The sequence below is a fragment of the Macaca nemestrina genome, chromosome 1, assembly GCF_043159975.1.
Source record: "Macaca nemestrina isolate mMacNem1 chromosome 1, mMacNem.hap1, whole genome shotgun sequence".
NCBI classification, from domain to species: domain Eukaryota; kingdom Metazoa; phylum Chordata; class Mammalia; order Primates; family Cercopithecidae; genus Macaca; species Macaca nemestrina.
In genome coordinates this window covers 205,480,218-205,507,427 of record NC_092125.1, presented here as the reverse complement: position 1 = coordinate 205,507,427, position 27,210 = coordinate 205,480,218, and the positions used below count along the sequence as shown (strand labels likewise).

Genomic DNA, 27,210 nt, shown 5'->3' with positions numbered 1-27,210 from the left:
AATGAGGCTTTATTCTTTTTTTTTTTCTTTTATTTTTTTAATAGAGATGGGGTCTTGCTATGTTTCCCAGGCTGGTCTTGAATTCCTGGCCTCAAGTGATCCTCCCATCTTGGCCTCCCAAAGTGTTGGGATTACAAGTGTGAGCCACTATGCCTGGCCAAGCTTTTATTCTAAAAGAAGAAGGCAGACAATGAACAAGCTAGAAAATAAATTGCATGTGTTGAGTTTGATGAGCCTATGACATACGGAGTTACCTAGAAGACCGTTAGATAGGCAGCCTAGAATCCAGAAAAAAAGCAAAGTCTCGAGATACAAATGAAAGGGCCGGGCACAGTGGCTCACGCCTGTAATCCCAGCACTTTGGGAAGCCGAGGCAGGCGGATCACGAGGTCAGGAGATTGAGACCATCCTGGCTAACACGGTGAAACCCCGTCTCTACTAAAAATACAAAAAATTAGCCAGGCATGCTGGCGGGCGCCTGTAGTCCCAGCTACTCAGGAAGCTGAGGCAGGAGAATGGTGGGAACCTGGGAGGCAGAGCTTGCAGTGAGCTGAGATCACACCACTGCACTCCAGCTTGGGCAGCAGAGCGAGACTCCGTCTCAAAAAAAAAAAAAAAAACAAATGAAAGAAGATAGTGGACCTTTAGGGGGGAATGTATTTATTTATTTATTTATTTTATTTTTATTGAGACAAGGTCTCACTCTGTCACCCAGGCTGGAGTGCAATGGCATGATCATGGCTCATTGCAGCCTCAACTTCTCAGGTTCAAGCCATCCTCCCACTTCAGCCTCCTCAGTAGCTGTGACTACAGGCACAGGCCACCACACCTGGCTAACTTTTGTAGAGACAGGGTCTCCCTATGTTGCCCAGGCTGCTCTCAAACTCCTGGGCTCAAATGATCTTCTCACCTTGGCCTCCCAAAGTGTTGGGATTGATTACAGGCATGAGCCACCGTTCCCGGCCAAGGAAGTTGTTTTTTATTTAAAGGGTGGACAGAGGAAAATGAACCAGGACAGCATACATTCATTTGAGGAAGATCAAATGAAGAAGAGAGAAAACTATGGAAAAGATAGTGTTACAGAAGCCAAGAGGAGTTTCAAGAAAGAAGGAAGCAGATGAGGAGTATCAGATGCAACAGAAAGGTCAGGTAGAATTAGAGCAGAGGAGAGGCAGTATTAATTAGGATATAATTTCATTACTACTGATACATTAATAGCAAAGCAATGGACATCATGTGGTAACTTGTCTCTTTTTTATCTGTTTTAGCTACCATCGTCCATGATGCCAAAGGTTGAGAGAGGAACTCAACATGGCTGCTTTGCTGCTTCCTTCTCCAGAGTGACATATGGAGGGAACTTTAGCACTTCCCAGCACAGCCAGAATTGCATCCTCTGGGATCTTCTGAGGTGGACAGCACTTCTTTGAATGTAGCATTTCACTGGAACAGAGTCTCATGTGCTGCACCTGGGGCAAAACAACACTTTGTCAGTGCTTTTGAACCTTTCAATATTGTAGCTTACTTGAGGAGTTTTTCCCTCACTGGCCACCAAAGTTCTGGACCACTTGCAGGTTCCAGGTTTTACTGGCTGCACCACCCCTTCCCCTAGATGACTGCCTGTGCTGAGGCACAGTTTGCACCATTAGCCTTACCTGCTCTGCCCTGATTGTGAGACCCAAATGTGTAGGCTCTAAATCCCAGCCATCAAATCCAATTCCTGATGGGGAAAACCTCCTGGAGGCCCCCAACCTTCTGGTAAAAGAGTCCCTACCTCCAGGGGAAGCCTTACCACACTGGCATATCAGATGAAGCCATTGCACTGTACCTCTCATAACACAGCAATACAGTCTCTTGAGGGCACTCAAGCCTGAGAGGAAGCTCAGGATCTGACATGTTCTTCCTTTTCCTCACAAGTCATCATGATTTTTTATTTCAAAATAATCTGGAAGTAATGGGAAGTTATGTTTTTCGTGAACTCCAACCAGAATCCAAATTGGTTAGATGAAGCCAGGCGCAGTGGCTCATGCCTATAATCCCAGCACTTTGGGAAGCCGAGGTGGGTGAATCACCTGAGGTCAGGAATTCAAGACCAGCCTGGCCAACATAGCGAAACCCCATCTCTACTAAAAATACAAAAATTAGTCAGGTGTGGTGGCGCCTGGCTGAGGCATGAGAACCGCTTGAACCCAGGAGGTGGAGGTTGCAGTGAGCCAAGATCACCGCCCACTGCACTCCAGCCTGGGCAACAAAGTGAGACTCTGTCTTAAAAAAAAAGTTGGTTAGATGAGAAAGCACATATATTTTCTATATACAAAACAAGAAAGGCCTTTTGAGCCCCTGTGCTCAGGCCCACTCCCACACTGTAGAGTGTACTTTCATTTTCAATAAATCCTTTTATTCCTTCCTTGCAAAAAAAAAAAAAAAGCCTTAGCCAGGTTCAGTGGCTCGCACCTGTAATCCCAACACTTTGGGAGACTGAGGCAGGTGGATCACCTGAGTTCAGGAGTTCAAGACCAGCCTGGCCAACACGGCAAAAACCCTGTCTCTACTAAAAAACACAAAAATTAGCCGGGCATGGTGACTTGTGCCTGTAGTCCCAGCCACTGGGGAGGCTGAGGCAGGAGAATTGCTTGAACCTGGGAGGCGGAGGTTGCAGTGAGCCAAGCGCCACTGCACTCCAGCCTGGGTGACAGAGTGAGACTCCGTCTCAAAAAAAAAAAAAAAAAGCCTTAATATTAATGCTAACGTGGCAGAAAACTGAGTTGTGGGTTACATTTTATAGGCTATTGTAGTTTTATTTACCAAATGATATTCTCTAAATCACTTCGACCAATAAATGTATTCTCCTCCTTAAAGCAGAGTTGTATCAACTCTGTGGGAGCATTTATGAGCTGTCGGTCCCCACACTTCCAGCCGGAATCACAGTAAGGTCTGGCTGGATGTGGGTTGCTGCATAGGAAAGGGTCTCTGGAGAAGCAGAGGGCACGATCATGGCCCACTGCTCCCCTCTTGTTCTCAGTGCTCTTTGCCCTCTCCTGCTGCGTGCTTCCTCTTCACTCCAGTGCTGATCCTCCTGCTGACTCTCTCTGGCAGCTTCCACCTCACCCGCCCCTCTTCCACACTATAGCCAGTATGGTTGGTGCTGGGGCATTGACTCAGCCCCCCTACTTTATGCATTTGTAATAGATATTAATACGATTTCCTAAAACAGAAGGTTTTGTTGCTTTCTTTGAATTTGTATTGAAAACCATATGGTCTCACTGTTTCGCTTCAATTCTTATCCACACTATAAATGGAAGAAAAAAAATTAATAGTTTCTGTTTAATCTGATGAATGTGGCTTTTTTCCCTTCACTTTAATGTTCAAGAAGTTGTGGCTATTTCACAGATTTCTTCTGATTTATTCTGTGGGTCCCTGTTATTTGTCCTGTATATAATCTTTCAGTACATTTTCATCCTTTCATATCCACATAAGACTTGCTGAAGAATCAGAATATCAGTTCAAAACAAAACCTAGGCCAGGCATGGTGGCTCTCGTTTGTAATTTCAGCACTTTGGGAGGCCAAGGCGGGAAGATCATGAGGTCAGGAGTTTGAGACCAGCCTGGCCAACATGGTAAAACCCCATCTCTACCAAAAATACAAAAATTAGCCAGGTGTGGTGGCAGGCACCTGTAATCCCAACTACTCAGGACGCTGAGGCAGGAGAGTCACTTGAACCCGGGAGGTGGAGGTTGCAGTGAGCCAAGATCACACAACTGCACTTCAGCCTAGTCAACAGAGCAAGACTCCATCTCAAAAAAACAAAAGAAAGAAAGAAAGAATGCTGGATCCATATCTCCTTGAAGTTCTATTGTTATTGTTGTTGTTGGGTTTTTTTTTTTTTGAGATGGAGTTTTGCTCTCATTGCCCAGGCTGAAGTGCAATGGTGCGATCTTGGCTCACCACATCCTCTGCCTCCCAGGTTCAAGCGATTCTCCTGCCTCAGCCTCTCGAACAGCTGGGATTACAGGCATGTACCACCACGCCCGGCTAATTTTGTATTTTTAGTAGAGATGGGGTTTCTCCATGTTAGTCAGCCTGGTCTCAAACTCCCAACCTCAGGTGATCCACCCGGCCTCCCAAAGTGCTGGGATTACAGGCATGAGCCACCGTGCCCGGCCTTCCTTGAAGCATTTTGTTTGGTTTTGATTTGTTTTGTTTTTGGAGATAGGGTCTCACTCTGTCACCCATGCTGGAGTGCAGTGGCACAATCTTGGCTCAGAGCAACCTCTGCCTCCCAGGCTCAAGTGATCCTCCCACTTCATTCTAAGTAGCTGGGACTACAGGCACGTGCCACCACAGCCAGCTCATTTTTGTGTTGTTTTAGAGATGAGGTTTTGCAATGTTGCCCAGGCTGATCTTGAACACCTGGGCTCAAGGACTCTGCCCATTGCGGCCTCCCAAAGTTCTGAGGTTGAAAGTGTGAGTCATCGTGCCCAGCATCCTTGAAGTTTACTAACACTTGGGATAACTGAGGGAAAAGAAGTGACAATTCCACTCAGTCTGTTAGAGGTCTGGATATAAGGTAGCCACACAATAACTCTAACTTAACTTCTTCTAACCATTCTATCTTATTGGTTTAGAGACTGTCTTCTGCCAGCATTTTTTGTGGCTTGAGATGATATTTTTGAACCCTTCTTTCACTACCTTTCTTACCTTTAACGTGCCAAGCTTGAAACAGGATTTGATTTCCTGAGCTACTTGTTCGCCTTCTGTGCGTCACCAAGTAATCTGGTTCATCTTTCATCTCATTCATGTTCTTTTCAAGTGAAACAAGACATTTTGGGGGTCAAGTCTCTGGGTGTTTATTTTGTTTTTATGTATATAAAAATGGATTTTATGTTCCCTTTCCTTACCAACTGATATGGAAACTCAGAATCATAAAGAAATGAAAGCCTGGTGTATTGTACTTCAAGATGCCTCCCCGATGTATAGAATCTCCTTGTAAAATAAATAATTGCATTGTATATCATTTTTCCCATCAATATTAATTATTAAATGTTTTAGAATTTTTAAATACCAACTATACTCTTCTGGTGTGAGGTATTTTCTTTTTTTTTTTTTTTTTTTTTTTTTGAGACGGAGTCTCAGGCTGTTGCCCAGGCTGGAGTGCAGTGGCGGGATCTCGGCTCACTGCAAGCTCCGCCTCCTGGGTTCATGCCATTCTCCTGCCTCAGCCTCCTGAGTAGCTAGGACTACAGGCGCCCGCCACCGCGCCCGGCTAATTTTTTGTATTTTTAGTAGAGACGGGGTTTCACTGTGGTCTCGATCTCCTGACCTTGTGATCCGCCCGCCTCGGCCTCCCAAAGTGCTGGGATTACAGGCTTGAGCCACCGCGCCCGGCCGAGGTATTTTCTTTTACATTACACTCTATCACAAAAGATTAAACCCAGCTTAAAAATGATATGTAGGCCAGGCATGGTGGCTCACACCTGTAATCCCAGCATTTTGGGAGGCCGAGGCGGGCGGATCACAAGGTCAGGAGATCGAGACCATCCTGGCTAACACAGTGAAACGCCATCTCTACTAAAAATACAAAAAAACTGGGCATGGTGGTAGGTACCTGTAGTCCCAGCTACTCGGGAGCCTGAGGCAGCAGAATGGCATGAACCCGGGAGGTGGAGTTTGCATTGAGCTGAGGTCGCACCACTGCACTCCTGCCTGGGTGACAGAGCAAGACTCTGCCTCAAAAAAAAAAAAAAAAAGGTAAGTTATTTCTAATGTCCCAAAATGAGAAATGGATGAGGAAGAGAAAAATAGTAGTGAGGACATTAAATGTAGACAGAGGTGAGGGTCATTCATGTTTATTTCTGTCAGTGCACAAATACGGAGAAAGAATAGGCTACAGACTAGAGCCGACTATGAACCCCGTATGTACCAGACACTTGATCCTATTTAGCCCACTGCAGCCTGTTTGGTAAGTGATAGTATACTCATTTCACCAATTAGGAAACTGAGATTAAATTGCTTCCCCAAGTTCAAAACAAATTATGTAATCTTCTAATATATTCAAGGACAAGCACTTGCATGCCCATCAACTGCCCCTATGAAAATTTACTCTAGGCCGGATGCGGTGGCTCACACCTGTAATCCCAGCACTTTGGGAGGCCAAGAGGATCACCTGAGGTCGGGAGTTTGAGACCAGCCTGACCAACAGGCAGAAACCCCATCTCTACTAAAAATACAAAATTAGCCGGGCGTGGTGGCACATGCCTGTAATCCCAGCTACTCGGGAGGCTAAGGCAGAAGAATCACTTGAACCTGGGAGGCGGAGGTTGCAGTGCACCGAGAACCATTGCATTCCAGCCTGGGCAAAAAGAACAAAACTCCGTCTCAAAAAAAAAAAAAAAAAAAGAATTTATATTAACCACATATAACGACCCCCAAGATGACATCACAAAAGGACACTTAGTACTTTTTCTTTTTTTTTTTTTTCCTCAGGACGGAGTCTTGCTCTGTCACCCAGGCTGGAGTGTGGTGGCATGATCTTGGCTCACTACAACCTCTGCCTCCCGGATTCAAGCGATTCTCCTACCTCAGCCTCCCGAGTAGCTGGGAATACAGGCATCTGCCACCACCCCCGGCTAATTTTTTATATTTTTAGTAGAGATGGGGTTTCACCGTGTTGGCCAGGCTGGTCTCGAACTCCTGACCTCAGGTGATCCATCCGCCTCAGGCTCCCAAAGTGCTGGGACTACAGGCATCAGCCACCACACTGGACCCAGGACACTTAGTACTTCATGTTATCTTTTCCAGCAAGCAGCCCAGTTTCAGTCCAGGTGGCCTCAGCAATGACTTCTACTTGTCCCTTAAGAGACTGGCCATGTTTAGTGCACTACCGTTGACCAAGAGTTAAACCATGAGTCAGAACTCCTTGTGTCCACCTGCTCCCGGATTGCCCTTCTACTAGCCCTCTAAAGAAGCCTCAAATTGCTATTGCCCTTTTGAGTTAAATTGTCTCAAGAAAGCTGTTTTGAAGATGAAGATTGCCCAGTGTTTGCCAAAATGATGAATGAATTTTGGGTCTCTGTGGATTTATATAACTATCCCCCAAGAAAAGGCAGGTCCAGCCTGGTGCAGTGGTGCACACTTGTAGTCCCAGCAGCTTGGAAAGTTGAGGTGGAAGGATCACTTGAGCCCAGGAGTTCAATACCAGCCTGGGCAACATAGACCCTATCTCTTGAAAAAAGAGGAGGGGCAAGTCCAATGGATACTGAATAGGCAGAGAATGAAATAGTAAGCATAAACAGATGACAATGTGCAACAAAGAAAATCCTAGCCCTGAAGCCGAAACACAGCCAGCACCACTGTTTCAATGTTCTATTCCATTTCAGCCCTAGGAGGCATGAAGGGAAAACCAGGAATGACCAGCAACCCAGACCTCTTGCTCCATCTGTCGTTTTGTGTGGATATTGTTAATTTCTTCCTGAAAGAATTTTGCCTCCTGTGTAGAACATAGACGTCATCTGACAGGAACAAATAGCTATAATGTTCCTTCATCTGGCACTGAGAACACACAGTCCTCAGTGAGGACTGTGGGAGGGGGAGCATTAAATAAATTATTTAGTGCTTACCTCCTTCCTACCCTCCCCCACAACAAAGACACAATCTTCCTGTGACCCCAATTTCTCTTCAATCGATTACCCTCTTTCCTGCTTTTCCTATACTCCCTTCACAAAATCTATTCCAATGTTAAACAACCCAAGTTCCCAGGCCAGGCAGCTGAGCTAAATGACTGACAGAGGAAGAACTAGTGATGGAGATATAAACTGAACAGGCTTCTTGGCCTTGCTTCATAACCTCTGGTCTGTGCACGTTGTTTTCCCTATCTAAGGCCATATTCACTCAGCTCATTAAAATCTAAATGAAATCCAAACCAATATGGCTTTCCTGTGGTAACCAGGGATTTTTCAGTTAACTGCCACTTCCAAAGGCCTTCAGTTATTGCACTTGGCTGCTTTGCAACATTTGGTGCTTTGGGCAATGTCCTAGTCCTCAAAACTCTTCTTCCTTGGCTTCTGAGGCACCACTGTCTTCTGGTTCTCCTTCCCTGACTGACCTTTCTTTTTTTTTTTTTTTTTTTTTGAGACGGAGTCTCGCTCTGTAGCCCAGGCTGGAGTGCAGTGGCCGGATCTCAGCTCACTGCAAGCTCCGCCTCCCGGGTTCACGCCATTCTCCGGCCTCAGCCTCCCGAGTAGCTGGGACTACAGGCGCTGCCACCTCGCCCGGCTATTTTTTGTATTTCTTAGTAGAGACGGGGTTTCACCGTGTTAGCCAGGATGGTCTCGATCTCCTGACCTCGTGATCCGCCCATCTCGGCCTCCCAAAGTGCGGGGATTACAGGCTTGAGCCACCGCGCCCGGCCCCTGACTGACCTTTCTTTGTGCTGCTGGCTTCTTCCTTGAACACCATTTAAATGCTGGGTTTTCGGCCAGGTGTGGTGGCTCACGCCTGTAATCCCAGCACTTTGGGAGGCCGAGGCAGGTGGTTCACCTGAAGTCAGGAGTTTGAGACCAACCTGGCCAACATGGTGAAACCCCATCTCTACTAAAACTACAAAAAAATTAGCTAGGCATGGTGGCAATGTGCTTGTAGTGCCAGCTACTAGGGAGGCTGAGGCATGAGAATTGCTTGAACCCGGGAGGTGGAGGTTGCAGTGAGCTAAGATCACAACACTGCACTCCAGCCTGGGTGACAGTGAGACTCCATCCAAAAATAAATAAATAAAATAAAATAAATAAATGCTGTGTTTTACCGGGTGTGGTGGCTCATGCCTGTGATCCTAGCACTTTCGGAGGACAAGATTGGCAGATTGCTTGAGGCCAGGAGTTCAAGACCAGCCTGGGCAGTATAGTGAGACTCCCTCTCTATCAAAAATTTAAAAAACTAGCCGAGCACAGTGGTGCATGCTTCTAGTTCCAGTTACTCAGAAGAGGCTGAGGTGAGAGAATCATTTCAGCCCGGGTGGCCCAGGCTGCAGTGAGTCCTGATCATGCCACTGCATTCCAACCTCAACAACAGAGCGATATCTCAAAATAAAATAAATGCTGGGTTTCATGTCCTCCCATCACTCTCCTCATTCTTCCAAGATGACTTTAGCCACCACCCTAATTCTGACAACTTCTACATCTTTTATCACCAACTCACATTTCTTACAGGAACCCCAACCCCATATATCTAATTGCTCTTTGGACTTATATACAACCAGATGTTACTCAGGTAACTCATATATACTCCAATGTGGACGTTACTCCTCCCCCACTGCCCGTGTTTCCACTTATCAAGGCTAGAGACCATAGTATGTTCAGTCTCCTAAGCCTAGCATCTTCAAGTTCCTCTCTTACCTTGCAATTCCAGTGGGATGAGAAACCCTACGTCAGAAATGTCTTTATTTATTTTTTTTTTTTTGAGATAGGTTACTGCTCTGTTGCCCAGGCTGGAGTGCAGTGGCATGATCACAACTCACTGCAGCCTCAATCTCCTTGGCTCAGGTGATCCTCACACCTCATAAGTAGCTGGGATTACAGGCATGCGCCACCACACTCAGCTAACTGTTTAAAAAATTTTTTGTAGGCCGGGTGCGGTGGCTCATGCCTGTAATCCCAGCACTTTGGAAGGTCAAGGTGGGCGGATCACGCGGTCAGGAGTTCGAGACCAGTCTGGCCAATATGGTGAAACCCCGTCTCTACTAAAAATACAAAAATTAGTGGGGCATGGTGACACTCACCTGCAGTCCCAGCTACTCGGGAGGCTGAGGCAGGAGAATTGCTTGAACCCAGGAGGCAGAGAATGCAGTGAGCTGAGATGGCGCCACTGCACTCTAGCCTGGCTGACAGAGCAGACTCCATCTCAAAAAAAAAAAAAAAAAGTTGTAGAGATGGGGTCTCTCTCCATGTTGCCCAGGCTGATCCTGAACTCCTTGGCCTCAAGCGATTCTCCCTCCTCAGCCCCGCAAAATGCTGAGATTACAGGCGTGAGACACCACGGCTGGCCAGAAATATCTTGATTCTTATATCTCTTCTCACCTTGTTTACCATCTGAGTTCAAAGGCAACATAATTTAATGGGACTTTATGACATCCTCCCCACCAGTCTCTCCCATCTATCCTCCTATTTTGCCACTAGAGTTACCTCTCTAAAATACAAACATGGGCTGGGTGTAATCCCAGCACTTTGGTAGGCCGAGGCGGGTGGATCACTTAAGATCAGGAGCTCAAGACCAGCCTGGCCAACATGGTGAAATCCTGTCTCTAATAAAAATACAAAAATTAGGTAGGCATGGTGGCTGGTGCCTGTAATCCCAGCTACTTGGGAGGCTGAAGCAGGAGAAACACTTGAACCGGGAGGCAGAGGTTACAGTGAGCCGAGACTGCACCATAGCACTCCAGCCTGGGCAAAAAGAGCAAAACTCAGTGTCAAAAAATAAAAAATAAAATAAATATTTAAAAATTTAAAAAAAATAAAATGCAGGCCAGGCACGGTGGCTCATGCCTGTAATCCTAGCACTTTGGGAGGCTGAGGCGGGTGGATCACTTGAGGTCAGGAGTTCGAGACCAGCCTGGCAAACATGGTGAAACCCTGGTCATGGTGCCATGCGCCTATAGTCCCAGCTACTTGTGAGGCTGAGGCACAAGAATCATTTAAACCTGGAAGGCAGAGGTTGCAGTGAGCTGAGATTGCGGCACTGCATTCCAGCTTGGGTGACAAAGTAAGACTCTGTCTCAAAAATAAAAATAAATAAATAAAATAAAATAAAATGCAAACCTGGTCAGAGCAAACTTTTACTTCGAAATTTATTGGCCCCCCAGTTACCTGCAGGATGAACTTTATTTATTTAATTAGTTGGTTAGTTTTGTTTATTTTGAGATGGAGTCTCACTGTGTCACCCAGGCTAGAGTGCAGTGGTGCCATCTTGGCTCACTGCAACCTCCGCCTCCCAGGTTCAGGCAATACTTCTGCCTAAGACTCCCAAGTAGCTGGGACTACAGGCTCACACCACCACACCTGGCTTTTTTTTTTTTTTTTTTTTTGAGACGAAATCTCACTCTGTCACCCAGGCTAGAGTGCAGTGGCGCAATCTCGGCTCACTGCAACCTCCGCCTCCCGGGTTCAAGCAATTCTCCTGCCTCAGCCTCCCGAGTAGCTGGGACTACAGGCTTGCGCCACCACGCCCAGCTAATTTTTGTATTTTTTTAGTAGAGACAGGGTTTCACCATATTGGCCAGGCTGGTCTCGAACTCCTAACCTCGTGATCTGCCTGCCTCGGCCTCCCAAAGTTCTGGGATTACAGGCATGAGCCACCACACCCAGTCACACCCGGCTAATTTTTTTATATTTTTAGTAGAGACGAGGTTTCACCATATTGGCCAGGCTGGTCTCAAAGTCCTGACCTTGTGATCTGCCCGCCTGGGCCTCTGAAAGTGCAGGGATTACAGGCATGAGCCACCGTGCCCAGCCTTTTTTTTTTTTCTTTCTTTCTTTTTTTCTTTTTTTGGTGTGTGTGACAGAATTTTGCTCATTGCCCAGGCTGGAGTGCAGTGGTGCAGTCTCGGCTCACTGCAACCTCTGCCGCCAGGATCAAACAATTCTCTTGCCTCAGCCTCTCAAGTACCTGGGATTATGGATGCCCACCACCACACCCAGCTAATTTTTGTAATTTTAGTAGAGACAGGGTTTCACCATGTTGGTCAGGCTGGTCTCAAACTCCTGACCTCAGGTGATTCGCCTGCCTTGGCCTCCCAAAGTGCTGGGATGACAGGTGTGAGGCACCGCGCTGGGCCTCCAGGATAAATTTTAAACTCCTTGGCTTGGGCTACAAGATATTTTGTAATTCATCTCTTGCCTATTTCCCAAACTCATGGAAAGTCCAACAGTTCTACCTTTACATTCCTCACTGAGCTGACCTCTTACTCTTCCGGGAGACCACAGGCCTTCCTTTGCACCTGCTAGTTCCTCAGCATGAAATACTGTCATCATCCACGCTCCACCCCTTTACTAATCCCATAAGTTTTATCTATTTTATTTATTTATGTATTTTGTTTTTGTTTGTTTGTTTGTTTTGAGATAGAATATTGCTCTGTCGCCCAGGCAGGAGTGCAGTGGTGAGATCTCAGCTCACTATAAACTCCGCTTCCTGGGTTAATGCGATTCTCCTGCCTCAACCTCCCGAGTAGCTGGGATTACGGGTGCGTACCACTACACCTGGCTATTTTGTATTTGTAGTAGAGACGGGGTTTCACCATGTTGGCCAGGCTGGTCACGAGTCTTGGCCTCACATGATCCACCCGCCTCGGCCTCCCAAAGTGCTGGGAGTATAGGCGTGAGCCACCACACCCATTCGAATCCCATAAATTTTAGCTCCCCAGTGAAACTTTCTCTGCCTTTAACAAATTATTCAGTGTCTATGTCCTTTGTTTCAGAATACTTTATCCATGTCAGTTTTCATCAAGTACTGGTATAATTTCCTGTCATGTGTATTTCTCCCACTGTGAGTTTGCAAGGACAGAAACAGTGTTTCATTTCAGAATCTCCAGTGTCTTAACACCGCACATAGCAAGTAATAAGTAATATTCATTAAGTAAATGTTGAATAAATGATTAAAATTGAATTCTGATAATGTGGCCAAAGAAGTAGAATTATTAGTCGTCTTTCCTCTAAAACTACTGCTTCTTGGGCGGGCGCGTGGCTCACATCTGTAATCCCAGCACTTTGGGAGGCCAAGGCAGGTGGATCACTCGAGGACATGAGTTCCAGAGTTCCAGACCAGACTGGCCAACATGGTGAAACTTCGTCTCTACTAAAAATACAAAATTAGCCGGACGTGGTGGCACATGCCTGAAATCCCAGCTACTCGGGAGGCGGAGGCAGGAGAATCACATTAACTCAGGAAGCGGCGTTTATAGAGAGCTAAGATCTCACCACTGCACTCCAGCCTAAGCGACAGAGTGAGACTCCAACTGAAAAAAAAAAAAAAATTTGTCCGGCATGGTGGTGGGCACCTGTAACCCCAGCTACTTGGGGGCTGAGGCAGGAGAATAGCTTGAACCTGAGAGGTGAAGGTTGCAGTGAGCCGAGATCATGCCATTGCACGCCAGCCTTGGCAACAAGAGCGAAACTCTGTCTCAAAAAAATAAATAAAAATAAATAAAATAAAACAATAATCTAACTGGGCGCGGTAGCCCACGCCTGTAATTCCAGCACTTTAGGAGGCCAAGGCGGGCAGATTGTTTGAGCTCCAGAGTTCGAGATCAGCCTGGCCAACATGGTGAAACCCTGTCTCTACTAAAAACACAAAAATTGGGCTGGGCGCGGTGGCTCAAGCCTGTCATCCCAGCACTTTGGGAGGCCGAGGTGGGTGGATCACAAGGTCAGCAGATCGAGACCATCCTGGCTAACACGGTGAAACCCCGTCTCTACTAAAAAATACAAAAAACTAGCTGGGCGAGGTGGCGGGCGCCTGTAGTCCCAGCTACTCCGGAGGCTGAGGCAGGAGAATGGCGTAAACCCGGGAGGGGGAGCTTGCAGTGAGCTGAGATCCGGCCACTGCACTCCAGCCCGGGCGACAGAGCGAGACTCCGTCTCAAAAAAAAACACACACACACACACACACAAATTAGCCCGTTGTAGTGGTGGGCACCTGTAATCCCAGCTACTTGGGAGGCTGAGACAGGAGAATCACTTGAACCTGGGAAGCAGAGGTTGCAGTAAGCTAAGATTGCACCACTGCACTCCAGCCTGGGCGACAAAGCTAGACTCCATCTCAAAAATAATAATAATAGCTGCGTGCGGTGGCTCACGCCTGTAATCCCAGCACTTTGAGAGGCAGAGGCGGGCGGATCACTTGAGGTCGGAAGTTTGAGACCAGCCTGACCAACATGGAGAAACCCCATCTCTACTAAAAATACAAAATTAGCCAGGCATGGTGGTGCATGCCTGTAATCCCAGCTACTCAGGAGGCTAAGGCAGGAGAATCGCTTGAACCCAGGAGGTGGAGGGTGTAGTAAGCCGAGATCGCACCATTGCATTCTAGCCTGGGCAACAAGATGGAAACTCCATCTCAAAAAACAATAATAATAATCCCACTTCATGTTTACATTAATAATATATTTTAGGCCGGGCGCGGTGGCTCAAGCCTGTAATCCCAGCACTTTGGGAGGCCGAGACGGGCGGATCATGAGGTCAGGAGATCGAGACCATCCTGGCTAGCACGGTGAAACCCCGTCTCTACTAAAAAAATACAAAAAACTAGCCGGGCGAGGTGGCGGGCGCCTGTAGTCCCAGCTACTCGGGAGGCTGAGGCAGGAGAATGGCGTGAACCCGGGAGGCGGAGCTTGCAGTGAGCTGAGATCCGGCCACTGCACTCCAGCCTGGGTGACAGAGCGAGACTCCGTCTCAAAAAAAATATATATATATATATTTTTTTTTTTTTAATTTTTTTTAACCAATTTCTCTAGGAACTCGAATTAATATATAATTTTTTTTTTCTTCCAAGACGGAGTGTTGCTCTGTTGCCCAGAACTGGAGTGCAATGGTGTGATCTTGGCTCACTGCAACCTCCACCTCCCAGGTTCAAGCAATTCTCCTGCCTCAGCCTCCCAAGTAGCTGGGATTAAAGCCGTGCCCCATCATGCCCAGCTAATTTTTGTACTTTTAGTAGAGACGGAGTGTCACCATGTTGGCCAGGCTGGTTTCGATTACAGGCATGAGCCATCACGCCCACCAGCAATGTATTTTTATGGAAAAAAAAAGTTTTCCAAAAATAATTAGTGAGAACAGTGGTACTGTTTTACATTTTTTTACAAATCTCTTGAATGTTTGGTTTAATAGAATCCAGTTCAATTCTCATATCTGGACCTACATTCAATCTGTTATTATGTGTTGTTTTGTTTGAGTATATAGTTAGAATATATGACTTTGGTTTAAGCCAGGTGCAGTGGCTCACACCAGTAGTCCCAGCTCCTTGGGAGACTGAAACAGGAGGATTGCTTGAGACCAGGGCTTTAAGGGTGCAGTGTACTATAATTGCTGCAGTGCAGTCTAACCTGGGTGACAAAATGAGACCCTGTCTCTAAAAAAAAAAATTGTAATAGGCCAGGCACGGTGGCTCACGCCTGTAATTCCAGCACTTTGGGAGGCCAAGAGGGGTAGATCACCTGAGTTTGGGAGTTTGAGACCAGCCTGACCAACATGGAGAAACCCCATCTCTACTGAATATACAAAATTAGCCGGGCATGGTGGCACGTGCCTGTAATCCCAGCTACTCGGGAGGCTGAGGCAGGAGAATCACTTGAACCCGAGAGGCGGAGGTTGTGGTGAGCCGAGATCACACCATTGCACTCCAGCCTGGGCAACAAGAGCAAAACTCCGTCTCAAAAAAAAAAAAAAATTGCCGGGCGCGGTGGCTCACGCCTGTAATCCCAGCACTTTGGGAGGCCGAGGCGGGCGGATCACAAGGTCAGGAGATCGAGACCACGGTGAAACCCCGTCTCTACTAAAAATACAAAAAATTAGCCGGGCGAGGTGGCAGGCGCCTGTAGTCCCAGCTACTCGGGAGGCTGAGGCAGGAGAATGGTGTGAACCCGGGAGGCGGAGCTTGCAGTGAGCCGAGATCGCGCCACTGCACTCCAGCCTGGGCGACAGAGCGAGACTCCGTCTCAAAAAAAAAAAAAAAAAAAAAAAAAAAAAATTTAATAAAAAGACTTTTGTTTCAGTCTCACATGGATATGTAGTTGGAAAAGATGTCAGCCATTCTTTCAAGTTAAATGTTATTCCGTGAAAAATGTGGCTCTTTCAGCTTATAACTCACATTAGTTCCTAGAGAAATCCCCCGTACTGTATGCAGTGTTCTATGTGTGCTTCTCACTTTATCATGCAGACTATTAAAGAGGCAGATATTTAAACGTTGACAGTTAGTAAAACTAATGATTTGTATTTCCCCATCAAGAATATTCTTAGCCGGGCGCGGTGGCTCACTCCTGTAATCCCAGCACTTTGGCAGGCTGAGGCAGGCGGATCACAAGGTCAGGAGATGGAGACCATCCTGGCTAACATAGTGAAACCCCGTCTCTACTAAAAATACAAAAAAATTAGCCGGGCTTGGTGGCGGGCGCCTGTAGTCCCAGCTACTTGGTAGGCTGAGGCAGGGGAATGGTGTGAACCCGGGAGGCGGAGCTTGCAATGAGCCAAGATGGCGCCACTGCACTCCAGCCTGGGCGACAGAGCAAGACTCCGTCTCAAAAAAAAAAAAAAAAAAAATCTTAACTTTTTCACTGATATTGTGATTTTTGTTAACTGATTTTGAGATTTTGTGATGATACCTACCAGTACACATTGGTGACAGGCCCTTGAATTGTGCTAGGGCACAAGCAGTTTTACCCACTGTTGTTTTTTAAAATTAATTAGTTAATTCGTTTATTTTTAAAATGGGGCCTCACTATGTTGCGCAAGCTGTTGAAATCTGGAGCTCAAGCAATCCTCCCACCTCACCCTCCTGAATAGCTAGGATTGCAGGCCCATGCCACCATGCCTGCCACCACTGTTTTTTACATCATTTTTTATCAACTAAGCAAAAAAGGTAAATAAAGTCTAAGTATTATTATCAAATAGTTCTGACCTTATGAACCTCCCAAAAGGTCTCAGGAACCCTGTGGTCTGCTGATCACACTTTAAGAACCACTGCTCTGGGCCTGCTTCACATCTTAAAATCTGGATAATTATACCAATGTCTTAGAATTGCTGTAACAGTAATTTGCGTAATAAAGCATTCAGAACAAAATCTAATGTGTAGGAGGAACACCATAAACGTTACTACTCAAGATAGCCCAGCTGTGATAGCTCTGTCCGTCTAGCCAACGTTTTTTCACCTTACACCATACTAAAAATTCCATCATATTTGCAACATTTCACATGTATATATATCGTAAGCATTCTTTACTTGCCTACTTCATATTGGGAGTGTTTTGTCTGTGTGGTAAAATATACGTACAAATTGCCATTTTAACTAGTTTAAAATGTATAGGGGGCCAGGCGCGGTGGCTCAAGCCGGTAACCCCAGCACTATGGGAGGCCGAGGCGCATCACTTCAGGTCAGGAGTTTGAGAGCAGCCTGGCCAACATGGTGAAACCCCGTCTCTGCTAAAAATACAAAAATTAACCTAGCACGGTGGCAGGCACCTGTACTCCCAGCTACTCGGGAGGCTGAGTCAGGAGAATCGCTTGAATCCAGGAGGCGGAGGTTGCAGTGAGCCGAGATGGCCCCACTGCACTCCAGCCTGGGTGACAGAGCAAAACTCCATCTCAAAAAAAAAAAGTATACAGCAGTGCTTTTAAGCACATTCCTTCACACTGTTGTGCAAAGGAGTTTATTTTTTAGTTTTATTTATTTTTATCCGCGCCAGGCCTGGTGTTTTTTATTTTTATCTGATTCGTCTAGAGGCACTTTCATCCTATTTACCCTCACATTTATCAAATGATTTCTTTCACAGGTCAGAGGATAGATTGAATTCCTTTTGATACTCCGTATTTCTCTGTATGTTTTTCAATTCTGCATTCTTATTATTCCAACGTTTTACTTATTTATTTATTTGGAGACAGAGTCTCGCTCTGTCGACCAGGATGGAAAGCCCTGGCGCGATCTCGGTTCACTGCAACCACGGCCTCCCAGGTTCAAACGATTCTCATGCCTCAGCCTCCCGAGTAGCTGGGACTGGAATTTGGCGGCACCACGCCCGGCTTCTGTTTTGTATTTTTTGTAAAGACTGGATTTCGCCACGCTGCTCAGGCTGGTCTCGAACTTCTGGCCTCAAACGATCCGCCCCTCACGGCCTTCAGAAGTGCTGTAATCACAGGCGTGAGCCACCGCGTTCGGCTCTTCCAAAAATTTTTTGGCCAGTTTATCTACGGGCATATCCTACAGACTGGGTCCAATGATTGCACAGAAGTAAACGTCCTCTGTAGCTACATACCTACAAACCTATTTCTGTAACGTACATTCCCAGGCAAGGTCCCGCGCGAAGGCTCCACTACCGCGAGAGCATTCCGAGCCAGGAAGGTGTGGGACTCAATCTACAGTAGATTCCCAGCAGCCTCCGCGAGTTTCTGATTCTCTAACTGCGCATGCTCCTGCGCACGCGCACTATACATTCCATGACTTCCGGGCACTTCGTAAGGTTTAAATAAGGATGCTTTGCGTTCACTCGGCCTTTTGGAGACAAGATTCGCGGTCGTCTCTTCGGCTTGGTAAGTGTTATCAGATGCCTGCCGCCGGAGTTGTGGGTCTAATACCATGAATCAGCAGCCGGGCTTCCGTAGGATCATATAGTATTTTATTTATTTATGTATTTATTTTTTTGAGACGGAGTCTCGGTTTGTCACGCAGGCTGGGCTGCAGTGGCACGATCTTGGCTCGGTGCAATCTCCGCCTGCCGGGTTCAAGCGATTCTCGTGCCTCACCCTCCCCAGCAGCTGGGATTGAGGCATGCGCCACCACGCCCGGCCAATTTTTGTATTCTTAGTAGAGACAGGGTTTCGCTATACTGGTCAGGCTGGTTTTGAACTCCTGACCTCCGGTGATCCACAGGCCTCGACCTTCCAAAGTGCTAGGATTACAGGCGTGAGCCACCACGCCTGGCCGAGAATCATGTAATTTAAAACTATATATGGATGTCGTAGGCGGCATCTGTCCCAACTAATGTACGCGTTAGAAGGGCCTGGGCCAGAAGTGGGCCATGGAGACCTCGGGACCTGCAGGGCTGCCACCCGACCCGCTGAGTCTCTGAATCTGAAGGTGCACCGCCACCACCATTGTTTATCTTACTGCCTCTCAGTATGCACATTGTCGTTCTCAATGGAATTGCACAGTTTTATTCCGGATCCTTACTTGCCTTTAAGAATTTTCTCAATTTTTCTTTTTTTTTTTTTTTTTTCTTGATCGCGACCCCTACTGGGCTCAAGCAATTCTCCTGCCTCAGCCTCCCGAGTAGCTGGGACTACAGGCGTGTACCACCACGGCCGGCTTATTTTTATATTTCTAGTAGAGACGGGATTTAACCATGTTGACCGGTCTCCAACTCCTTACCTTGCGGTCCTCCCCACCCTGCCTAAGATTTTCATAGTTTCGAAGCATACTGTTCGTAATTCTCTCGTACTTTTGTGAGTTGGGTCATTTTTATTTTTGCTTTTTTAGGATTACAGGCGTGAGCCACCGTGCCTGTCCGATTTGGGGGTAATTTAACGAGTCCGCGTGTTTGATTTGAATTTAGGATAGCTGGGCCTAATTGTTGTCTTTGCTTCTGCCATACCTTCCGCATGGTACTAACCGCCTATTGAAAAGTAATCAGAATAGCTGAATATGACATGTTACCCGTCTAGAAACCGATTTTTTTTTAACACCCCACTGTGGACAGGGTGGAAACTCGTTTGCGTTCTTGTTTAAGATCTGTAGTGACATGAATGGATGAAATTGTTTCCTATTGGAATCTGTAAACTTACGCATTACAGTGATTGTCCAACGTGGATACACCCGGGAGGTCACTCTCCCCGGGCTCTGTCCAAGTGGCGTAGGGGAGCATAGGGCTCTGCCCCGTGATGTACAATCCCTTTCCACAACGTTGGAGATAAAGCTGGGCCTTGAGTCTGCGCCTGCATATTCCTACAGCTTCCCAGAGTCCTGTGGACAATGACTGGGGAGACAAACCATGCAGGAAACAACCTTCTAGAGCACTCAATCTGGATTGAAGTCTTAATAAGTGTTTAAGAAAAATTGGCTAAAAAGTAGCCAGGCATGATGATAGGTAGCTGGAGGCAGGAGAATCGCTGGAGCCCAGGAGTTCAAGGCTGCAATGACCTATGATTGTGCCACTGCACTCCAACCCCAGGCTATACCGTGAGGCCCCTCATTGAAAAAGATTAGTGTTTTGCTGTACTAATAGATTAATACCTTGTTTTGCAGGATTTGTTAAGGATTCCAAGTAACTCTTACTTGGTAAGTAAATTTAATTGTTTTTGGCTTATCAGCTCTTGTGTCAATGATTTCTGTGATGGAAGCAGGATTGAAGAGACCTTTATTTTAGTCGGTCAGGATTTATTTACCTCTGAGGCATTGAATCATTCTCAGAGCAATACTTTTGTTTGATACACCCAAATGTAAAAATTGCTTTTTTTAATCAGCTGATTAAAAGTGTGCAATGTAGTAAAAGTTAACCTAGTGTGAACTGTAGGAAGCCTAATTGGCTGTCTACATCTGTAGTCTGAGCTGAGAAAAAGATAGCCCTTGAAAATACTGTGGGTGATTAGCAATATTGGATTTATCAGTTACTCCAATTCCTCACTAATGAGCATTCCAACGTGGATACCCTGGGAGGTCACTCTCCCCAGGCTCTGTCCAAGTGGCCTACGGGAGCTTAGGGCTCTGCCCCATGATGTACAGTCCCTTTCCACAACGTTGAAGATGAAGCTGGGCGTTGTGTCTGCGCCTGCATATTCCTACAGCTTCCCAGAGTCCTGTGGACAATGACTGGGGAGACAAACCATGCAGGAAACATGTCCAGTGTACTAGATTTTAAGTTGAAATAGGATCTTCAGGAGTCTAATCGTTATTTATTTTCTTTTAGGAAAGAAGACAGTCTGCAGTTCACACTTCAGCATTGATGTTTAATTTTGGGGTCCTTTATATAGTAGGGAGACTAGGTAAACCATTTTTTTTTTAACAGGGAGGTTTGGACAGTCTGGCAGACTTAGAGCAAAAGATTGGGGTGCGTTTCATACCTCTTTGAGACAGTCTTGCTCTGTCGCCCAGGCTGGAGTGCAGTGCCGCAATCTTGGCTGCAACCTCAGCCTCCCAAGTAGTTGGGATTGTAGGCGTAAGCCGCCACACCTGGACCTCTTTTAAGAGTCTGCTGCTGTTTTGTATTAAAGACTTCGGAGTTTGGCATTTGGTTAGGAATGCACCTTCTTTCACCTCATTCATACCTTAAGAACCAGAGAAGTGACTCTGCTTGGCCTTACGCCAGATTCCAGAAGGCACACAGTGTTGGTGGGTATTTTAAAAGTCCTTGAGTATTTTGCTTTTGTGTGATTTCTAATGTATTTGTAATTTTCCTAACAAATTGCTTAATCTGCTTTGTTAATGTATTAAAATAAATATGGCTGTACATGTTTGTGGTTCATTTTTATGTGGAGATGGCTGTGGTGACATCAGCCAAGAATCTGAATGGTACTGCTGAAGGAAACTAGCATGATAGCTTCGGTTCTAAAGGCCCTGAAACCTAGTCTCAGGTGGGTCCCCCTTGGGTTCACTTTATATTGGCAAGTTATTGGGAAAATGGTTATTAGATCCTGACCAATAGGACCATAAGTCTGGGTTGAGTGCAAGATGAGTTGTTAGACCAATCCTTTAGCTTCCTGCAATGTAGTGGAGGAAAATCAATGGTAGCAATGGGAGGTTGTGGTATCCCTAGCTGAGTTGTATGAGCCTTTGCTACCTGGTGCACCTCAGCCTGAAGATTGCTAGAGTTGGTTGCCTCATGACATGGGTCATAATGGGAACTTTGTCAAGCCCCCTACACTGGCTGCCAACATAAATATTCAGTACCCTGAAGGATGGGAAGTAATGGGGAATCATCTAGAAGGTAAAGTCTATCTGCTGGCATAGGGGAGGTGGGACAGCCATTTGGAAGTTGATGGGACAGGTTTGAAGGAGGTGGGTGAGATTGGAGTTTGGTGGACTAGAGCTTGCTTGTCAGGGTGTTCAGGGCAGGACTGGTCTGAGAATGGAAGCTAGTTAACTAGCTAGGATTGCAGGGGAATACACAGCTTGATTTTTCTTAGAAGTGGAGTGGAGTGAGGCAGTGTTGAAGAGGGCATCTTAAATGTAGCCGGGCTTGGTGGCTCACCCCTGTAATCCCAGCACTTAGAGAGACCGAGGGAGGTGGATCACAACATCTAGATACCCTGACCGACATGGTGAAACCCTGTCTCTACTAAAAATACAAAAATACCCGGACATGGTGGTGTGTGCCTGTAGGGACTGAGGCAGGAAAAATGCTGGAACCCGGTAGGTGGAGGTGGTAGCGGGCTGAGAGCGCCACTGTGCTCCAGCCTGGTGACAGTAAGTCTCAAGGCATCTTCCTAAACCAGTTGCATTTGCGCTTACCTGTGCCAGGCACTGTTCTAGGTAAGCACTTAGCATATTAGTGCTGAGGGGGGCTTTAATACAGCATATTCCCATGGGGAAACCCAGGAACCAAAAGGCTAATCCAAGTCCACAACCAGAAGTGGCACCTCTGCAGAAACAGGCCTCAAGTTCCCTGCTCAGGAAGAAGCCAGATAGTCAGCCCCATCCATCTGTGTATGCCCAGTCCCGTTCGTGTCTTGCTCTAACTACATAGATCTCTCCTGAGTAAGGTTTTTTTCTGAACCAGTGACTTTAGTATGTTTTCAATTCATATTCTCAGGTGGAGTTCGGTAACTGCAGTGCTGGGCAGGAAATGAGAATTTCTATTGACCTACAAGATACAGCTGAAGCAAAGCTGTCAGTAGGTGTTCAGATCCCACTCTGCTGAACTTCAGCTTGCAATACCCCTTTAGACTTTCCAAACAGGCACTCTGGCCTTTGTTCTTTGTGTAGGCAGACAGTATTGGTTGCCCATCTTAGAAGTCCTAGACCGCCCGGATTTGAATCCTGATCCCACCACTTGCTGTTTATGAGGCTCTGGGTGAGTTACTTAGACCCTGTGCCTCAATTTCATGTCACAAAATGAGAATGATAAACTACCTCGTGGAGTTGTGATAAGGACAAAGGAGTATATCGGTGAAAAGCTTCTTAGGGTCTCTGGGTGGAGTGCAGTGGCATGATCACTTATTAAATAACATTTTCTGACTTCTCAGGAAGCAAGGATACAGTATCCAATTCCGATATTTTTTTTTTTTCAAGACAGTCTCACTTTGTTGCCCAGGCTGGAGTGCAGTGGCACGATCTCAGCTCACTGCAAGCTCCACCTCCTGGGTTCATGCCATTCTCCTGCCTCAGTCTCCCCAGCAGCTGGGACTACAGGCACACGCCGCCACGCCCAGCTAATTTTTTTGTATTTTTAGTAGAGACAGGGTTTCACCATGTTAGCCAGGATGGTCTTGATCTCCTGACCTTGTGATCTGCCCGCCTCAGCCTCCCAAAGTGCTGGGATTACAGGCGTGAGCCACTGCGCTCGGCCTTTTTTTTTATTTCACCACCAGAGTCTCACTCTGTCTCCAGGAGGGAGTGCAATGGAGCCATCTTGACTTGCTGCAACCTCCGCCTCCCGGGTTCCAGCAATTCTCCCACCTCGGCCTCCCAAGTAGCTGGGATTACAGGCGTACACCACCATGCCCAGCTAATGTTTTTTGTATTTTTTAGTAGAGACGGGGGTTTCACCATGTTGGCCAGGCTGGTCTCGATCTCTTGACCTCAAGTGATCCGCCTGCCTCAGCATCTCAAAGTGTTGATTACAGGCGTGAGCCACTGCCCCTAGCCTCAAGGCTGATCTCTTTTTTTTTTGAGATGGAGTCTTTCTCTGTCTCCCAGGCTGGAGTGCAATGGCATGATCTGGGCTCACTGCTACCTCTATCCTGGGTTCAAACGATTTTCCTGCCTCAGCCTCCCAAGTGGCTGGGATTACAAGCGCCTGCACCACACCCAGCTGATTTTTGTGTTTTTTTAGTAGAGACAGGGTTTCGCCATGTTGGCCAGGCTGGGCTCAAACTCCTGCCCTCAGGTTATCCACCCGCCTCGGCCTCCCAAAGTACTGGGATTACAGGCATGAGCCACCATGCCTGGCCAGCTAATTTTTGTATTTGTAGTAGAGACAGGGTTTCACCATGTTGGCCAGGCTGATCTCGAACTCCTGACCTCAGGTGATCCACCCGCCTCAGCCTCCCAAAGTGTTGGGATTACAGGCGTGAGCCACAGTGCCTGGCTGTCCTTGCTAGTTTCATACCTACTTCGCTCTATCATTTATCGAGAGGGATATTGAAATCTCCAAGTGTAATTGTGGATTTTTATATTTCTCCTAGCAGTTCTATAAGTTTTTGCTTCATGTATTTTGCTTCATGTATTTTGAAGTTCTGTTATTAGTTGTATATAGTTATACAACTATGTTTTAGATATTGTCTCTTGATTGATTGACTCCTTTAAATACTCTGCCATAAAATCTACTTTGTCTCCCACTCCAGCTTTTTTTTTTCTTAATCTCACAAAATGGTGAAGTAGGCTTTGTTTCTATTTTTTAATAATAAACTGAAATTCAGAAAACTTTAGCAATTTGCTCATAGCTGCATACCTCCATCTTTCTTTATTTTATTTTCTTTTCTTTTTTTTTTTTTTTTTTTCTCCGAGACGGAGTCTCACAGCTGGGGCTACAGGCGCACGCCTCCATGCCCGGCTAATATTTTGTATTTTTAGTAGAGACGGGGTTTCACCGTGTTAGCCAGGATGGTATTGATCTCCTGCCCTCGTGATCTGCCCGCCTCAGCCTCCCAGAGTGCTGTGATTACAGGCGTGAGCCACCACGCCCGGCCTCTTTTTTTTTTTAGACAAGAGTCTCACTCTGTCACCAAAGCCAGAGTGAAGTTGCACAATCTCACCTCCCTGCAGCTTCTGCCTCCGGAGTAGCTGGAATTACAGTCACGCACCACCATGCCCAGCTAATTTTTTTGTATTTTTAGTAGAGACGGGGTTTCACCATGTTGGCCAGGCTAGTCATCAACTCCTGACCTCAAGTGATCCATCTGCCTCGGCCTCCCAAACTGCTGGGTTCACAGGCGTGAGCCACCACAGCTGGCCACCAGTGTTTCTTTTGACTAGTGTTAAAACAATAACCTAGGCAACACAGCAAAAGCCTGTCTCTACAAAAAAATACAGGGGTGGTACTGTATGCCTATGGTCCCAGCAACTGGGGAGGCTGAGGTGGCTCACTTGAGCCCTAGAGGTGGAGGCTGCAGTGAGCTATGATTACACCACTGCACTCCAGCCTGGGTAACAGAGCAAACCCTGACTCAAAAACAAAACAACAGTGTATCTTTTACTTTTTGTACAAATTTATTATTTGTGTATTTACTTTTATATTATTTTTCTTTTTGCAGATCCAGCATTGGCTGAGCATATTTATTTACATATTCATTTATTTTTTGGAGACACATTCTCAATCTTTTGCCCAGCTAAAATGCAGTGGTGCGATCTCAGCTCACTGCAACCTCTGCCTCCCAGCTTCAAGCAATTCTCATGTCTCAGCCTCTAGTGTAGCTGGTACTACCACATGCACCACCATGCCTGGCTAATTTTTTGTATTTCAGTAGAGATGGGGTTTCACCATGTTGCCCAGGCTGGTCTCAAATTCCTGAGCTCAGGCAATTTGCCTGCCTTGGCCTCCCGAAGTGCTAGAATTACAGGCATGAGCCACTGTGCCTGGCCTTATTTTTAAATTTTATTTCTTGTAGGTAACATTTTAGGTTTTTCAGTATGACAGTCTCTGCCTTTTAATTGGAGACTTTAGGCGATTTACTTTTTTTTTTTTTTCGGACAGGGTCTCACTTTGTCACCCAGGCTAGAGTGCAGTGGCAAGATCATGACTCACTGCAGCCTCAAACTGGAACTCCCAGGTTCAAATGATCCTCCCAGCTTGGTCTCCTGAGTAGTGAAGACCACAGGCATGTGCCACTATGGCTGGCTAAATTTTGTATTTTTTGTAGCGACAAGGTCTCACGATGTTGTCCAGGCTGGTCTTGAACTCCAGGGCTCAAGCAATCCTCCCACCTTGGCCTCCCAAAGCGCTGGGAATACAGGCATGAGTCACCATGTCCAGCCATATTGTACATTTTTAATTTATAATAGTTTACATTCCATTGATATTAAACCAGTTCACCTGTAGTATAAGAATCTTCCCCAGCCTGGCCAGTATGGTGAAACCCCACCGCTACTAAAAATGAAAAAAAAAACAAAACTGGCCAGGTGTGGTGGTGCTCGCCTGTAGTCTCAGCTACCTGGGAGGCTGAGGCAGAAGAATCACTTGAACCTAGAAGCAGAGGTTGCAGTGAGCTGAGATCGTGCCACTGCACTTCAGCCTAGGCGACAGAGCGAGTCTCCGTCTCAAAAAAAAAAAAAAAAAAAAAAAAAGGCCAAGTCCGGTGGCTCACGCCTGTAATCCCAGCATTTTGGGAGGCTGAGACCGGCGGATCACCTGAGGTCAGGAGTTTGAGACCAGGCTGGCCAACATGGTGAAACCCCCTCTCTACTAAAAACACAAAAATTAGCCGGGCATGGTGGCACGTACCTGTAGTCCTAGCTACTAGGAGGCTGAGGCAGGAGAATTGCTTGAACCCGGGAGGCAGAGGTTGCCGTGAGCTGAGAACACGCCACTGAACTCTATCTAGCCTGGGCGACAGTGACTCCATCTCAAAAAAAAAAAAAAAAAAAAAAAAAGACACTTAAAAATATTTCTGGCCAGGCGCGGTGGCTCACGCCTGTAATCCCAGCACTTTGGGAGGCCGAGGCAGGCGGATCACAAGGTCAGGAGATTGAGACCATCCTGGCTTAACAGGGTGAAACCCCATCTCTACTAAAAATACAAAAAAATTAGCCATGCGTGGTGGCAGGCACCTGTAGTCACAGTTACTCAGGAGGCTGAGGCAGGAAAATGGCATGAACCCTGGGGGCGGAGCTTGCAGTGGGCGGAGATCGTGCCACTGCACTCCAGCCTGGGCCACAGAGTGAGACTCCGTCTCAAAAAAAAAAATAAATACATACATACATAAAAATAAAAATATTTCTTCCATTTCTCACTATATAGTCTTTGATACTGTCATGTATTTTACTTTTATATATGTTATAAAACCCACAGTACATTATTACAACCAGGACCTCCATATCAGCTGGTAGCAGTGGCTCACTCCTGTAATCCCAACACTTTGGGATGCCAAGGCAGGCTGACTGCTGATGCTCAGAAGTTCAAGACCAGCCTGGCCAACATAGTGAAACCCTGTCTCTACCAAAAATACAAAAATTAGATGGGCAATTAGCCGGGTGCACACCTGTAATCCCAGCTACTCAGGAGGCTGAAACAGGAGAATTACTTGAACCCAGGAGGCAGAGATTGCAGTGAGCCAAGATCATGCCATTATACTCCAGCCTGGGCAACAGAGTGA

The 27,210-nt window shown here is 46.5% G+C and overlaps 2 protein-coding genes and 2 non-coding genes across 25 annotated transcripts in view; all 4 read left to right on the top strand.

Annotated features, from left to right (window-relative positions):
* Positions 1-5,007, top strand: part of LOC105494564 (phosphatase and actin regulator 4) — a 145,332-nt gene extending 140,325 nt beyond the window's left edge. For all 20 annotated transcript variants that reach the window (XM_011763099.3, XM_071097654.1, XM_011763096.3 and 17 more), the window contains one exon: positions 1,269-5,007. In XM_011763099.3, coding sequence (XP_011761401.2) covers positions 1,269-1,284 — 16 coding nt within the window. In that variant the 3' untranslated portion in view covers positions 1,285-5,007. The remainder of the gene's footprint in view (positions 1-1,268) is intronic.
* A 14,536-nt stretch (positions 5,008-19,543) lies between these two features.
* On the top strand, positions 19,544-19,748 carry LOC112429103 (small nucleolar RNA SNORA73 family). Its single transcript, XR_003021225.1, has one exon. It is a non-coding gene; the product is annotated as a small nucleolar RNA SNORA73 family (small nucleolar RNA).
* Positions 19,749-20,377: 629 nt separating this feature from the next.
* Positions 20,378-20,581, top strand: LOC112429104 (small nucleolar RNA SNORA73 family). Its single transcript, XR_003021226.1, has one exon. It is a non-coding gene; the product is annotated as a small nucleolar RNA SNORA73 family (small nucleolar RNA).
* A 795-nt stretch (positions 20,582-21,376) lies between these two features.
* Positions 21,377-27,210, top strand: part of LOC105494565 (regulator of chromosome condensation 1) — a 31,622-nt gene continuing 25,788 nt past the window's right edge. Inside the window, exon 1 of one of the 3 annotated variants that reach the window (XM_011763104.3) lies at positions 21,377-21,665. The gene's annotated coding sequence lies outside the window, so the exon portion shown is untranslated. Of the gene's footprint in view, positions 21,737-22,597; positions 22,752-27,210 lie in introns of those variants that run through there. The other 2 variants (XM_011763106.3, XM_071097597.1) reach the window with 2 other exon arrangements.